This window comes from Haemaphysalis longicornis, unplaced genomic scaffold (genome assembly GCF_048455015.1).
Source record: "Haemaphysalis longicornis isolate Haplotype H1 unplaced genomic scaffold, Haemaphysalis longicornis Haplotype H1 scaffold_12, whole genome shotgun sequence".
NCBI lineage: Eukaryota > Metazoa > Arthropoda > Arachnida > Ixodida > Ixodidae > Haemaphysalis > Haemaphysalis longicornis.
In genome coordinates, this window is record NW_027526225.1 from 92721116 (window position 1) to 92738556 (window position 17441).

Here is a 17441-nt window from a genome sequence, read left to right on the forward strand (position 1 = left end):
CTTATAATGTTTCTATGCCCTACCGCTCTCGTAGTTAAGTAGTCATATCATGGTCATCAGCAGCCATACACTATGCGCTGCTGAGCACGAGGTCGCGGGTTCGATTCCCGGCCGCGGCGGCCGCTTTTCTGATGGAGGCGAAAAGCAAAAACGCTCGTGTGTTCGAGATTTCGGCGCACGTTAAAGATCCCCAGGTGGTCAAAATTAATCCGGAGCCCTCCACTACGGCGCGCCTCATCGTCTGCGTTGCGTCGGCGCGTTAAAACCCCACAAACAATCAAGTTAAGTAGTGAGATCATGGTCATCGTCAACCGTACACTATGCCGATATGTCTCGGATATTCATCATCTTGCGACGAGAACCGTTTTGTCTCGGCGCACGGCTTTTCGCATTGTCCAACACTTATGTCATTGTTTGCAGTTTTCGTCCAAACTTTCGGTCACTCGCCTAACAACAATGTGTACGGGATTCCCCGCTTGCAATTGCAGGTGCGAAAGATCTCCTAGGGTATTCGGGGTGCCAAGGAATAAAAACAGTTGAAAGAAGGGGACAAAATTTGAGCAGCACAAAGACTGTGCCGATAAAAGCGTATGTGAAGCCGAGTAATGTCATTCTGATTATTTGCAAACGACTAAGCACTTCAGCACAAGCGCCTACAAAAGGCATATCTGACACCAAATCTCCGCTTCGTGTTATTTGGCGAAAGCGGTAATAAAATATTTTTCACTGCTTTTTCGTGACATTGCTTTTTTTGAGTCCCGCCATCAATCCATCTTCCCGGAAGAAAGCACTCATATCATCCGCCAGGCAAGCAGGCGACATTTCGTCACTTCCTCTTTTATTTCCTTTTCCTCTCCGAGCTCATTGCGCGATAAAATAGAAGCTATGGGGCCAACTTTTGCCTTTATAGCGGGCGCAAACTCAGTGTGGTGTTGCGAAGGATACGTCGTCGCCGAACGTCATGCAGTACAACGGTGTAAGTAAATTGCACTTCTCAATCTTCTTGTTACGTCACCTGATATATGTAGTCGTTTAAGCAAAAGTCTTCCCAGCCGTAGTGAAAATCTTCCGTGTAAATATTGCGAAAGCCATATCTTTAGGGCGTTTACGGGGCGCATATAGTATGACTTTATTCTTACGGATTCCGAACATATCAGCTACGTAACCACATCGGTTGTAGAAAATTCAGTCTGTTTGGTAGCTTCCAATCAGGCACATTCCTACGCGGAGATTGGACAACAGGTTTCCTACCAAATTAGTCTGAACGTAAGCACGATCTTCTTCTTCTTTTCTTTTGGGTATGTATCTTTGGGTATAAGTAAACACCTTATGTTCAACAGCACTGTTCGATGGGCTCTGGACTCTGGTCTTTTCGCAAAAGTTAGGTGCCGAAAGGGCCCTGAAGTCTCGACGAAACCTCCCCTGAATACCACTGAAGAAGCAGCATGCCCGACTGAAGCAACAAACGGCGCTTCTAGAATGTGTTGAGTCCCGACCCGACGCTTCTAGCTGCCCTCAAGCCTTACGCCGCCTCCGCCTTAACGCAGTGGTATGCTACGCCGTTCCTGGCTACGCGGAGTCGATTCCACGCCAAAGCCCTCCACACAATGGATCGACACAAGCGCAAGCGGGCCACCCTTCGAGCTGGCGTGACAAAGACCATTAGTGAGAGCAACGCTTTGTTGGACTCCAAGTCTGCGTCTATCGGTGAGCTGCAGGACCTTTTGAATGTTCTCGTGATGAAGGAATCAGGACTTCGAGACATAGACAAACAAATTGAAGACACTGTTGATGAGCAGAATTTACAACAAAAGTAGGAAACTGCGGAAGGGTATTGCGTTTCGATATGTGTGGCAAAATCCAAGCTCTCCCGAAGAATCGAAGAAATCCAAGAAATCCAAGTGACCAGTGCTCTGATTCAGGCCCAAGATACCATTCCTCTACAAACAGCTAAAGTTGGGGCAAGTGGCTCCACTCAGCCGCGACTTGTCCGTTGCCTTCTGGATGGTGGTAGTCAACGAACGTTCGTCACGGAAGACACAGCCAAGAACCTCAGCTGCAAGGAAGTCGGAAGGGAGACTCTGAATGTGCAAACGTTCGGAGGAATGGGTCCATCTAAAAAAACTGTACGATGCGCGGAACTGTCGAGAACAACGCCGGCACACACCGAGGCCATCCTGATCGAATCCCTCGAGGTACGAACAATATGCAGTGGAACTCTGTTCACAGTTCCTACTTCTTGTGTGGGAGAGGGCATTCGGGATCTTCGCCTCGCCGATGATGATGCTTCACTAGATGACACTATTGAGGTACTTATAGGATTCGACTATTACTGGACAGTCACAACTGGAAACATTCGGCGGCTAACAAACGTCTTAACTGCCGTTGAGACGTATTTCGGGTGGACGCTACAGGGCCCGGTAAAAAGCTCGGAGAATATCCGAGGCACATTTTCCACTGGCGTCATGAAGGTATTGACCTAGAATTTCAGTGACAACGGAAAGCTGTCTGAACAGCTTCAAGCCTTTTGAGACGTTGCGCACATGGATATCCTTAACCACAAGGATGAAGAATCTGTCGAGAATCTAGTTCTCACAGAATTCCAAAGAAAAATAAGGAGAAAAGATGATAAGTGTGAAGTTTGTCTTCCCTGGTAGAATAACGCTCCGGAGCTTGATTGCAATCTAAAGGAAGCGAAAGATCGGCTCGCCAAGCTCACGCGACGTCTTCAGAAAAACGAAGAGCTTCTCAGTCGGTACGATGCGACGATACGCGAATATGTTGAGAACAATTTCGCCGAACCCGCAACGACACAAGAAGCATCCGGTCCAGTCTACTACCTGCCGCACCGAGCAGTCATCCGCAGCGACAGACAAACAACCAAGACTCGAATTGTCTTTATGTGTCATCTAGTTCACAAGAAAACTGTCACTGAATGGCGTGCTACACTCTAGTCCGAACCTGAATCCATCGGTACTTTCCCTGCTTTTGAAGTTCAGGATGTACAGAGTCGCCGTAACAGCCGACATAGAAAAAGCATTCTTGCAAATTTTGTTGTCGGAGAACGAGCATGACGCACTTCGGTACTTTCGGTATAAACACCCGCCGACTTCTGGGCAGACCTTGCCGATGCAACTTGTCTGGAGAATGAACCGTGTTCCCTTTGGTGCTACATACCTTGATTCACCCGCGGCATTGCAGCGACGGGCTGTACTTTCTACTGAGCGCCACGCTACACTACCATTTTGAAACTTCGACAGGTCCGCATTATGAACTTACAAAGGCCATGAAAGATCAATTTTACGTTGACGGTTTTGTTACAGGCGCCGAATCTACCAAGAATGCCTTATTGTTATGTGACAATGCAGCCAAATTTATTACCAAAGCAGGCATGCACTTTAAAAAATGGACGACTAATGAACCGCAGCTGAAGACCGCTGCTGAAGCGGACAACACTGTTAACTCTGATGTTGATTTCATGATCCCTCATATGAATAAAGTTCTAGGCTTGTTATGGCTCCCGGACGAGGGTACCTACGGGCTCGACACGTCTGAAATTATGCAACTGGTAGCCTCAATTCCGAGCACGAAGAGGAATATGCTGGAAATCACAGCCAAAATATACGATCTATGCGGCCTTATTACTTTCTACACAGTGAAGGCCAAGGTACTCTTTACGAGGGCTTGAAAAAGGAAGGTGAACTTGGACGGAAATTTGCGGGAAGACTTAAAAACTGAAAGGGACAAGTGGTGCGAAGACCTTCGTCTTCTTAACGTGATACAGGTACCACGCTTTGTGCTGTCAAATGAATCCAGCAAAACAACTTTCCTTGTGTTCTCTGATGCAAGCACCTCAGCTTATGGATCTGCAGTCTACGGGCGAGTCGAAACAACCAGTGTCATAATGACTAGACTGCTCATCGCCAAAAGAAGAGCCGCCCACGTACAAACACAGACCCTACCAAGGTTGGAACTTGGGGCTCTAACAGCATTTCGGCTAATGTGAACAGAAGGAGTATGGTACCCGCTGCCAGGTTTTGTTTGGACAGACTCGTCTGCGGTTCTAGGCTGGTTGAACTCGAGCCCAGGCAAGTGAAATACCTTCATGGCAAACAAAGTGAGAGATTCATTCCCTAATTGATATTGAGCAGTGGCGTTACTGCCCGAGAGATCAAAACCCTGGAGATTTATTAACGCGGGGAATATCGGCTAAGAAATTGCAAGAAAGCAAACTTTGGTGGGAAGGACGTGACTGGCTGCTCAAAGGAACCGACAAATAGCCAAACAGACCATTTCGGGGCGAACAGTTTGCGGAAACCACAGAAGACAGGCGTTTTACCCGTAACTGAAAGGCAGTGTTCTGAGCTTTTTGACCTTGGAAGTATCAACAACATGACAAAGGTCTTGAACCTGACGGCTTGGATAATGCGCTTTCCACAATTCCCGTAACCCTCGTGCCAAAATAACTGGACCCCTACTCACTTGCGAAACTGAAAACGCCAAGAAATTTTGGATTTACAAATCTCAAGAACGTGCGTTTCATCCTCAATAATTGACCAATCAAGTGATCAGCAAATTTTTGCCCTACCATGATGAGGATCATTAGAATAGAGTGGGGGGGGGGGGGGAGCGGCTACAAAATTCTGACTTCACGACCAGCGATCAACACCCAATCGTACTTCCTCCAGACGACGAATTTACAAGATTAATAATTGAAAACGAGCACCGACGGCTTTTCCACGCCGGCGTTCGAGATACGTTGGTGCAGTTACGTGAACGATATTGAATCATCAAAGGTCGTCAAATGGTTAAAAAAATGATCAGTACGTGCAGTACATCAACGAAGCCAATGAGCGACCCATTCGCTCATCTCCCAAGGAATAGAGTCATTAAGTGCGAGCCGTTCAGTATCATTGGAGTTGACTTTACTGGACCACTGGACCACCCAGAAGGATACGGAGCCAAGAAATGTTACATTGTCATGTTTACTTGTGCAGTCATGCGAGCAGTACACCTCGAGCTTGTGCGAAGTCTCAACCTGCAGGACTTTTTAGATGCATTCCGTCGCTTTACAGCCAGGAGAGCAATTTGAAAGACGGTATATTCTGACAACAGCCTCACTTTCAAAAGAGCTTCGAAAGATTTGAAAACTATTTGGAGGACGATACGAGATGAGCAAACATTAAAGTACTTTGGAGAAAACGAAATCCACTGGAAATTCATAGCCGAACGAGCCGCTTGGTGGGGCGGATTTTGGGAAAGACTTATAAGAACAATAAGAAATGAATGAGAAAAGTTTTGAAAGCCAATTGTTTTGGCTATGATGTACTGTACACTTTACTTATAAAGTTGAAGCCATTATAAGCTCTCGGCCACTGACTATCCTTTGAGCATCCCTAGAGGAGGAACCCTTAACTCCCGCACATTTTTGATCGGCAGAAGACTGCTTTATGTACCGGAAGGTGGCATCTAAGAGGTCTTGATGAAGCCATCAGAAAAGGTATTTCGGGGACGCTGGCGACGACGGAAAGAGTTACTAGATGCCTTTTGGAGTAGGAGCGTAGAGAATACAGTCAAACCTCGGTACAACAAACACCACATTAACGAACATTTCAGATTAACGAGCGTTTAAGAAATCCCACGCCGACTGCTTATAGTTTTAATGTAGAATTATTTCACTACAACGTACTTCAGAATAGCGAACGTTTCAAACTAACGATCGTTTTACTTAGTTCCGTGCCATGTTAACAACACCTCAGTACTACGAACTCATATTTTCAAGGATGGAGATTCTTAGAAGTCCGTTAAACAATCGGGGCAACCGGGCCAGTGTGCTACTAGACGACACGGCAAAGCGCAGCGAAGAAGAGGACGTCTTGTAACTTGCTCCGCGGAATGCTGCAGCCTATGCAAGACGGAGAAAAACGGTGAGAAGAAGAGAAAAAATGTAGCATGGGTAGCCTTCTCCGTCCCGAAAGCCGCGGCCGCGCTATTTGCGCTCACCCTAACTTTTTTTACGTTCCGCCGCTGCTGAACAGCTTGCTGGATCTTCACGGACATCAGCGGAGCTGACAACAGAGGACATTGCCCAGACCGTGAGCGTTCAGGATGAAGATGTGAATATGGCAGCGAGGATGGCATGAACAACGATGCCTCTGAGGGTGCCGCAGCAGCACTCGAAGACTACGACGAGCACGCGACGACTGCGGATGTGGTGGGCAGCATAAAAAACTCCGCACATGCCCGGGGAAAAACCGCACGGCCAATGATTCACTCCCCAGGAATGTGTAAGAGTTTGAGTCCATTGTGCTAGGAAGCTTGTGCTACTCGCGCTAGATGAAAATCGCCAACCACTTTGAATAAACGTGCATTGTTTCATGATCACTAGTGCATTTTTTTGTGAAAAATGGTTCCAAGGATGCACTGCTGTGCACGTAGGTCGTTTTGGGCATTGAAATACTATTTGTTTTCTTAAATTTTGCGATTTTCACTATAACGACCTTTCAGAATAACGAGCAATTTTCCACGGTCCCCTGAAGTTCGTTATATCGAGATTTGACTGTACATACTGCAGCTGCCTTCCGCCCACACTATACATAAAGCATCATCAAACGACGCTAAGTTTGGCGATGTCGTCCTCATTCTGAACGAGAAAACACCAAGGTCGCTTTGGGATCTGGCGGTGATCGAAAATAGTTTTCCGGGCTCTGACAACAGAGTTCGCCTTTGTCTTCTCAAGAAGTCGGACTGATTTTGTATTAAACCGGCAGTGCAGCATCTGTAGCGCCTGGAAGCTTAGAGTTAATGCTCCTCTTTTCGCCGGCGGGAGGATGTTAGAAAATGTAGTCTGGTTGGTAGCTTCAAATCGGGGACTTACCTAGGTGGAGATTGGACAACAGGTTTCCTACCAAATTAGTCTGAACGCAAGCACGACCTTTGTCTTCGTTTCTTTTGGGTATGTGTCAAATAAACACCTCAGGTTCGACGGGACTGCTTGACGGGTTCTGAACTCTGGTCTTTTCGCAAAATCGGTGATATCTCTGTGTTAACTATACTTTTTGCGGTTGCAGTGTTTCATTCTATAATACATTCTAAACAAAAGACAATGTTTCTTATGCACAGAGTCAAGTATGGTAGCTTCTCGTTTCGAACGGTGCTACGTGAATTCCTCACACGTTTAAAAGTGGGTTGACTTGAAAGACACTGTAGTGTTGGTGTCATTCCAATCACTTCGAACTATAGGTATGGCAGAAATATTACTCGTTTAAAAACGAGATGAAGGCTCCTTAATTTTGTTAGAGACTTAAAAATCTTACATGAGATTGCTGATCTAATGATCTTGCTTAAAATCGGGTGGGACTTCACAGCCAGGTACGGTACTCTAACAATACTAAAGTTTAATATAAGAGTTGGATCTTAGGGAACATGCAAGTACAATCTGTTGAGAAGGAAAGAGCAGCAAGTTTCTACACGGCGAGTACCCAATAGTGTTTGCTAACGGTTGAAATATTGAAGAAAATTGCAGCTTTAGAGAAACAGAGGGTTGTGCTTTTAAGAACCGAATTTTATGCAAAATCTCAGTCAAACGTAGTAAAATTGATAATCACTTTCATGGAAAACGAAAACACCACTTTATATTTTGCGGTTCAAAGAACAGTGCTTCGATATCTGACGAGGAAGAAATCGCACCTGTTTTTATTTTATAGAGTACTGCTGACGTTGAAAACCTTAGTAATTTGATATTTACATTCGTAACTCTTCCAGATTGCCATGCGTTGGAAGGCACATGTGTTCTTTCTGTGGACCTGGGTATCGTCAACCGTGGGAACCTCGGCCTATCTGCACTGCCAGCAAACCACGAACCTGAGGACACTCCCCCCTGAATTGAAGGGGTGCGACGTCCGCTTTGAAAACGGCCATTTTGACGTTCGTTGTCAGAGCGTTCTCACGTTATTTGCTAATAACAACTTTCCGCCTGCTGAGAAGAAGATAATAACAATGGAGCTGGTATTGGTTTCAGAAACCGTTTGCACCATTCCCCAGGGCTCTCCCCCAATCTGTTTGTCCATCCAAAGTGTGCGAATAAAAAAATGGGACTACCTATCTCCCAATTTCACTGCTACATACCATAGTTTCAGGTTGGAGGAATGGCTAAACTTAGGACGGCGTACTTTCAATTTCAGTCTGATTCCGGAGCATATTCGGGAGATGACATTTGACGTGACATTAGCGAAGTCCCCGCCGGTAGCTGTCATCATTCCTGACGGCACGGGGGTCAGCCCAAGGAGAATTTACAGCGTTTACAGCTTTGCTGACCTGTTCTTGTACGCATTCCCGTACCCGGATAATGTCAGTTTTCTTGCAAATACCACCAGGTCCTGGGACATTTCCATCGCCTACACCAATGCGGTTATTACGCTTGTGGAGGTATTCGGAGAATTCCCCACGAAATTCTTGGAGCAGGATGCGTTGGCACATATTAGGCAGGTCGTGTTCCACAGATGTTTTTTCCGCACAATCTCGTTCAACGAGATTCCTCGCATGAAGAGTATTCAGCGTCTTGAATTTTTACAAACTCCTATTACGTTCGTTCGTCCGGGAGCTTTTGACCTCATTCCGTCTGTTAAGAACATTTCTCTGACAGGCACGAAGCTCCACAATATACCAGAAGCAATATTTTCGTTGAAAGCCCTCGAATCTCTTAACATGGCTGACACGTATGCGTTTCCAAACTTTGGGTTTGAATTTGGGCTCCGGGGCCCTAATACAACGAGCAGTGCTGTGCAATTAATCACAAGTGGAACCAACGTGACAGTGTTACGAGATCGCGACCTATGTAATTTCCCGAATTTGCATGAGCTGCACATGGACAGGTGCCACCTGAAGATTCTACTAGGCTCCCCATTTATATGCCTGAAAAAACTGCACGTTCTTTCTTTACAGGCAAACGAAATACGAGAACTCAATGAAACGGCGCTGGAAGGTCTTACAGGCTTATTACGGTTGAACCTGACCCGCAACCGCCTGACGGTCTTTCATGGCACAAATATACTCATTCCATTGGTGTCGTTGCGAATGCTTGACATATCTTTCAACAGCATACAAGAAATTCGTGTGGACAAACCTCTCAACAGTTCCCCCGAAGTGCTTTTAGCCAACCACAACAGAATAAAGAAGTGGACGTCAAAAACGTTTTCTCTGATGACTGAACTAAAAATATTAGATGTTGGCTATAATGAGATCGCGGCGCTCGACAACGAAATGTTTGGCGACCTGAAAGGCATACAGAACGTGAGCCTCAACTTCAATCCCTGGGATTGCCACAGTTGCTACCTCAACAACCTCCACAACTTTCTTGACAATCACCAAGTGCAGTGCGCGGGGTGTGTAGCCTGCAAGGTTCCAGCCGAACAACACGGATACCCTGTTCAGAGCGTTCCATGGAGAGAGGAAGAGTGCGTAGCTGTGGACTATTATAACGTGTACGCTGTTCCGGGGATACTTGGTATCATGTCGGCCGTCATGCTTGTTTATGGCGCGTACAAATGCCGGTGGTGCTTCATATATGTATCTTTGTACCTTAAAGTTGGCATCAGAGACTACAGGAGGCGCGTGAACGTGGAGAACTACGCTTGGGACGCTTTCGTATCCTACCACGCCTCTGACTCGGATTGGGTTCACAACGTTCTACTGTCCAAACTCGAATCGCCTCCCCTCAAGTTCAGACTTTGCGTCGCCGAGAGGGACTTCATTCCGGGCATGCCGATCACCGAGAATATATGCAAAGCCATTACGCAGAGTCGCGTCTGCCTCTTCGTGTTGAGCCCTGCATTCTGCCGCAGCCGCTGGTGCATGTTTGAAGTGAGACTCGCTCAACACGGGTTGCCTGGCAGGGAACGTTGCGATGCTTTGATCTTTATTAAAAAAGAGCAAGTGCGGGAATCTGAAATGAGCAACACGGTCTTGTTTCTCACAAAATGGAGAACGTACATAGAAGTTCCCCCGTCAAATGCAACTGAGAGGCAGAATAACTTTTTCTGGTTGCAGCTCCAAGCGGTTCTGCAGCGATAGAATTCTACCAGGATCTTATGATTTAATAATAAATAGATGGCAGATATACAAATTTGTCTCCGTTCTTGTGCTTAAAAATTTCGCTATAGTTTTGTGTGTGCTCATTATCCCGTTAGCGCTCTGTTTGTTTCACCCCCCCCATATTTTACTGATATGTTTGGTTCATTTGCATACAAAACATGAGAACAACTATGCAATCCTCTTACGTTCAGCAGAATAGAAAATGCTGTGAATCATATGAGCCGCGTGAAACACGAAGTCAGCTTCTGCCGGTTTTCTGTCGCAACCAAAAAAGCGCGCTAAAAAATTCTTCTAAATTAGCCCCTTTTACACAGTTCGTTTTATTTAAGCAAGGGAAGTTTTCACAGTATGTTAAGCTGTATCAGCCTTGCTCAATTACAAAGCTCGCGTACATTGGTAACAATAAGGGCATACCCTACGTAACTACAGTAGAAATTGAAGCTGGTAACGTCTTTACAACTGAGTTTATTTTAATTCTACAGAATATATAACTGAAAATACCACATTGAGGGACAGCGGTTTTGTGCATGTATGTTTCGTATAGTTCGCAACCTATTCGTACCCCAACCTTTGTTCTGTTGATCTCGTTGACCGACAAAGCTAAATTCCTAAGAACCAGAAGGATATTTGTGTTAATGTCCCATTTTGTCTTCTAGTTTACCGTGTGCATCTGCAAGAAAGATAAATTGAACGTAAGGCTGTCAGACGGGGCCATGTATTTTGGTTGGGAGGGTGGTAGAGGAAAGGAAAAAACAATAAAGCAATGTATCGTTAGTCGATTGTCGTAGCATGACACTAGATTTAACACTAACGTGTTTTGCAGATATTGAGTAAATATAGCGCTAAATTAAGATATTCGCCGCAAGGCGAAGCTCTGTGCTTTCGCTGCTGATTTGATAATGATGATGTTTGGATTTTATTGGCACAAGGCCAACTAACGTCAAAGAGCGCCAAACAATTAGTGATTACATGAGTGACATCAAAGTAAAAGTAGAACAATTTCAGTAAACATATGCAGAGCAAAACACGACGTAATGAATATGACTGGTGTAATGGCCCAGGTTGTCAAGATGCATAAGAAACGAGATGTAAAAAATTTACGCCCGGAAAAAACTCAAAAACACGTTTGATTGAAAACGTGGGCTTGTCTCCTAAGAAGTATGACGGGGGTGGTGTAATATGTCGTGTGTGTATTGTTGTGGGAATTAAGTGTTTGCGCGGTGTTGTGTCAAGTGCCTTGAATTGTATAAGGATGTGGATCACGGATAGGGCCTCTCCGCTTCTTGTGCACAGAGGTCTTGGCGATCCAGGCAGAAGGTGCGAGTGCGTTGCATGTGTTCGCCCAATCCGAAATCTAGGCAAGGCGACTTCTGTGTATTTATTGCGTGCGTCGGTGGCGCATGGTGCTAAGTGTGGTAATATTAAGTGTACATGTCTGTTTGTTCCCTCCAGTATGTTTGGAATGTTTTGCGAAGTTGTTGTCTCATGTGTGGCTTCACGTCATTTTAGGGTAATGTGGTTATGTCTACTGTATTCAAGAATGTAGCAGCAACAGCGATTCGATCCGCCGCTTCGTTCTCGGCTGTACCACAGTGTCCAGGGACCAGCAAAGGAATTGTTCAAATTTGTGGACATACACAGACAAAATACCCTTGACTATCAGATTGACAACGTAGTTTTTGGAAGACTTTGTTGACGACAATGCCCGCACAACAGTGAGGGAATGTGCATAGATATTGGATTGCGGGATGTTTCGCAGCCGATTTATGCGCACTTTGACGAGGAAGAGCGTTCAAAACGGCATGTTCTCTCGCATCATCTTGCCCACCCGATTAATTACTTCCGCTAATATAATACTGCTGTAAGACTGCCGGGCTAATAAAAGATTCCTAGCCTATCTAACCTGAATTATATACCTATATTGCATATTGATGTTTACATGGCGACGGTTAAATCGACATTTCGAATGACGAATGGCATCAAAACACTCTGTCAACCAGCATCATCACTACAGTGCTTGATGGGGTTAACCCGAACACCGCATTGCCTTTGCTATTCTGTTAGAGATTACCAATGGACTAAGTCTATGTTTTTTCACTAAAAAAACATATATCAATTGAAAAATAATGAGGTACAAACTGCATCCAAATATCAGATTTCGCTATACTCGCTCTTTTATCGTTTACCGTGATTGTTCGGTGTGCGCATTAGGGATCAACTCTCTCAGACATGTGCCTCTTCCCTAATTGCGGGTATTCCTTATTTTAATGTACCTTGGGCTCACTGGTTGGCATGCTAGCTTAACAACGACTCTGGATATTTGAAAGCGCCCCGCAGTAACTGATGTGTATGAACATAGACTACAAGGTGGCCGCCAGTTCCTTTTTCGTGTTCCTCCCTGTGTGTTTGTAGTTCTGTACGGCTAGTGGGATACAAAGAAAAATTTTTTCAGCGTCACCTGCATTCCAATTCACTTTACTTCTCTTATTTTTGTTTTTTGTTTCGCTTTTTAAGGTGTTCAATACTTGCCTGTTGAACTGCGTTAGTTTTTGTCCTCTCTTGCCATAAAGTGATGAGACATTTGGCTTAAATGCGCTGTTTCGTCTATTTGTTTTTCCTGCACATTATAAACTGTTGTTTTGCTTAAAATTGTGACTTGACATACCCAAGACAATAGAGTGTAGTGTGTCCAGTTTTCCTTTTTTCATTCTTGTTCATTGCTTCCCTTTTTTCTATTTCTTTTCTTTTTGTCTCATTGTCCTCTTTTAATGTAGTCTGCCTAGTATTGTTATGACATCAGTTCTTCGTTTGTATTGCTCTGTTGTTACTTTATCTCTATATGTGTAACTCTGAGACTTGTGAATATTTAAATTGTCTTTAGCTGCTTTTAGTGTATTTTTCTATGTAGCTATATATTGAAGGTCCCTGTGCAGTATCCACTATGGGACCCTCGTCTGTATACATCTTCACATGTAACCTTCCTCTGTTACAAGAGTCAATAAACCTCTTCTTCTAAACTACCAAAAAATTAAAGAATAACCTGGAGAGCAACACCCGCTCCAGCAACGCTATGGAAGGTTTGAAGCCAATAAAAAATAAATGAACAGTGGTTATATGCCAAACATACTTTTTGCTTAAAAAGCCAATTTTTAGAGCGATCAAATATATACCCAGCATATTGGTTCACTTTCGGCCAGTTGGTACCCGCACGGCCACGCACGCCCACCTGCCCGTCCACACGCGCACCGAACGTGCACGCGAACGTGCACTGTACTAAAATACCTTAACGCATGCACTAGAATACGAGAGGGTCCCCAATCCTGCCGTGCCCACCCGAACTCACGGGAACACCAGTTTCAAACCGCGAACGGCACGCACTGCTTCTCCACATGACAGCAGAAGCCCAGCACTGAGGTGCAGCGCCCAAAAGAACCACGTAGAGGATGACTGTACAGACACGGCAATTCCACGAACGTTACAAAAGTTTTACATGCACATGAGTTCACTCATCAGTACAGGCTTTGCCTCCAGGCTTCACTCAAAGGTTGTAGGAGAAGGAAGATGTCATGCGCAGAAGATAAAAGCACCGGCTACTCGAAGGCCAGATTCACTGTCGCGAAATGTCCGGCATGCTATTGCCGACAAACCCCGCCAGTGCAATTATTATTTTCTCCCCTTCAGCGCTGACCAGTTCAGGATCACGTGTTATTGCAAAGGTTATCTTCCGCGTGGAAATAAGTGGCGCGAGTCTTCGGGGAGGGGGAAAGTAGGGAAGTCCGGCCAGAACACTTCGTACCCATCGAAACAACTAGGTGTCTATGTTTTCGGAGCTCAACCTACGCTGCTTCTCCAGTGGACCAGCCGTCAAGAGCCGAGCACTTACAGTGCGCTTCGAAGTACGCCGCTCCGCTTCCTCACCCCTTGTTGCGGCACTTATAGCGACGAGATCGGTGAGATCGTTGCCCCACACCCAAGAGTGGCTGGAGCGTGGAAGAGGGAGACTGGAACAGAAAAAGCCAGTTGTTGATAACGGGCTTGAATTTCATGAGCAGTTTCTCATGGGTTGAATAGATCTCCTACAGCAATAAGTAGGAATAGACTTTCACAATAAATGAAAACGGGACAGGGGGCTTCTTTGTGTTGAGTTAAAGTAAGAAACGGTGTAAGGCAATAGCTTTTGCGCCGTAAGAGCTGGTCGGGCGCCAAATTCAAAATACTTCCGTCGCCAAAACCTCATCGGGCGAGCTGAACACAACGAACGCGGCACCGGCCGATGTCGTCGTAAAAGTACCGCCCGTGTACGCATGTGATCCAGGGCTCAACATCATCCGCGCATCTGTACGGGAGTGTCTATCTTGCGTTGTGGAATAGCCAAGCACAGAGCGGTATGGCAGCAATTCCAAAGAAGAGGATGTTCCACCTCGCCCAGGCAAATATGTTCCATGAACCTCAATGGACCGTAGCAGGTGAAACAAGTCGATTACACCTGTCTTGAGGTCCAAGAATATTGCCAGGGGAAGAGAATGAGCCAATATTTTCAATTCCGCGGTTCTTGTTGTGGTAAATGCTCGGTGACTACAAACAGTAAAGAACGCATGAAGGAGTTAATTTCTGCTTTTAAGAATTGGTGCTGATGGTCGATCCCCAAACAAGGCGCTGCGGAATAAGTTACAGTCACCAGAATTGCTCTGTGATCCCGAAAGAACAAAATCCAGAAAGGAATGAAGCCGCGCAAAACCAATGAGGGCGGCGGAAATCTCAGTGCGGTTTGCAAATGATTTGTGTGAGCGAAAAAGGTAAGGTGACTATCGAACACCACACCCAAAGGCTCCACCTCAAACACGTGCCACAGAGCCGTGCCGCATAGCTTAATGGTCGGCTTCCGCTGTGCACCTCTCTGCCCCCCGATACAAAGAACATGTACATTTGGTGGGGTACAGGATTAAGTACGCAGCGCGGGTCAATTTGTTATATTCACTCTAGAGTCTACTTTGCGAGGTTCTCAAGTGCCCGCCGTGTACGTCCCTTGATTACGACGAATGTATCGTCAGAGTAGTCCTGAATATGCACATTAGGTGGCGCAGGAAGACACAGTAGGTCATGGATAGCGATGTTCCACAATAGTGGGCTCGGAGGTGAGGCCTATGTGCTACCCATGGTTGTTTTGAGACGCACGCTCACCACATGACTTCTGTAATGCACCGACCTCCCATGTGAGAATGATTCAAGCAAGCGGTAAATGTTGAAAGGGCAGTGGTGTGCTCGCAGGAACTACAGCAAGAACGGATGCCAGTCGGGGTCAAACAATCCTTTAAAGCCTAATAATATGCGCAGAGCCAACAATCCCTCATCGCGGAAAGCCTAGAGATGCTAGCACAAGGTATGCAGCGCCGATGCTGCACTCTGTCCCTGAGTGAAACTGTACTGATGTTCTTGCAGTAGGCTGGACATGAGCAGGAAGAAGTAAAGTAAACCATTCAGCATGCGTTCCAGTACCTTACCGAGTAGAGATGAAAAGCAAATGGTGTGGTATGAAGAGGGATCACTTGGCGCAGGTTCGGCTTCAGTCAAAAAATAACCCTCTCTTCTTTCTACACTGACGGGATGTGGCACAGGAATAGGTACGCATTAAGTACGGACAGTAAAAACGCGAAGCATGCCCAACAGAAAGGGCCAACATACCGGCCGTAATTGCGTCAGCTCCAAACGCGGAGTTTAAATTTAAAATTTTAGCAGCCATGCGGACTTCATTCGCAGTAAAATCGTGATCCATAGTTGTTTTGGCGTATGTTGTCCGTCGTATCAGTGCCCCCATACCCCGATGGGCAAGAATATCGCCTTCAGAATCATTGGTTGGCAAAAGGGTTTGTAGCACTAACGCTGCGGTTTGGAAAGTGGAGGAAGTAAATGAGATGTGAGAGGAGTGAAGTCAGGGCAGTACTGAACGAGACGAAACCTTTTGAAAAGCAATTTCGAAGAGAATTCCGAACGAATTCTTACGCGAGGCTATGGTGGACCTCCTTCTGACGGCTTCATCTTTTTCTGCCTCGTTGTGCCTTTTGTACTCAGCGAGTAACTTGTGGGGATCACGACAGATCTGATAACTACGACGCATTTCTCCCGCAGACGAGCGTTCTCGAGCCAATTCGTCTGTCCACCAAAGATTTCCCCTGTGTCGTCTTGGAACCCGCTCCAAACGTTTGCGCAGGCTGTCGACCTTCTCATAAAACACATTGACGATGCCATCCAGTCGAACCACAGGTGCCATGGCGGTAGAAGATACAGTGTAAAACCAGGGATTTCTCTAGCAATTCCTCGACGAGGCCAGACCGAGAAGCTCTAGTTTGCCGTTGATTTCGCATAATTGGAGGAGCTTCTATACCGAAGACGATGAAAAGATGATCCAACAGGGTCGGGGAGTCCCGAACTGTCCATAAAATTCCAGGAGACCAGAATGGCCCGGTAGTCAATGTGACGTCAATCCACGTTTCTGGGTAGTCAGTGACGAATGTAGACAGGGTATTGTAATCATTTAGTATCCGCCACTGCCGCGAGATAATGAACTGCACCAACTGCTGCCTCCGTGTGTTAACCACATCAGCGCCCGACAACGAGTTCTTTGCATTAAAGTCGCCCGCACTGACCACATTGTCAGCATTTTGACTGTCTCATATTGACGCTACAGACGTTACAATATCGTCCAGAGGCAGTGATAGAGCGGCGTATGCTACTATCAAAAGTATAGAAATGCCGGGCGCACTCATTGCAAGGGCGATGATGAATGGGGACACATTTGTAAAGACGTCTAAAGATGAGTTTGGAGAAACAATCATGCAGCGTGGCGTTTGACCATGGTGGAATTTAAACCGCCGATAAGGAATTTCCAGAACTAGTTCCCCTCGAATGTACGGGTGACAAACAAATGCGAAGTCACTTTGTTCAGCTTGAATACACGAGACGACATGTGCTGTTTGGCATACAAAGGTGGAAACGTAAAATTTTACTGCTCACTCAAATTTGTTTCATTCTTACTTTAATAATGAACTGAGAGACAGAACGGATGCTTTCTGGCTAATATATATTACAGCGAAGCTTTAGTGTCCTCACTGATTCAATTGTACAGCAATACGCCCTGCAGGAAACGAACGTTCTCTGGCCACAATGATGAGTGATGGTGGGCCGCAATCGAACTTTATGAAGGCGGTGTCTATCCGATTGCTCCATTTCGACACGGTCGAAGCGAACGCCAAGCAGCAGGCACTGGTTTGCAGCATGAACCTTATAACGTTAGGCCTGCGGAGTGCGGCCCCGAGAGTTGCTGTGGGCATTCTGGAAAAGTGGTGAGGTGA

At 45.9% G+C, this 17441-nt stretch overlaps 1 protein-coding gene across 1 annotated transcript; it reads left to right on the top strand.

The window, feature by feature from the left end:
* Nucleotides 1–863: 863 nt before the first annotated feature.
* LOC144163030 (toll-like receptor 2 type-2) lies at nt 864–13094 on the top strand. Its single transcript, XM_077693813.1, has 2 exons — nt 864–976; nt 7765–13094. Exons 1-2 carry the CDS (start codon nt 962–964, stop codon nt 10069–10071), a joined length of 2322 nt encoding a protein of 773 aa, XP_077549939.1. The 5' UTR covers nt 864–961; the 3' UTR covers nt 10072–13094.
* Nucleotides 13095–17441: the final 4347 nt, after the last annotated feature.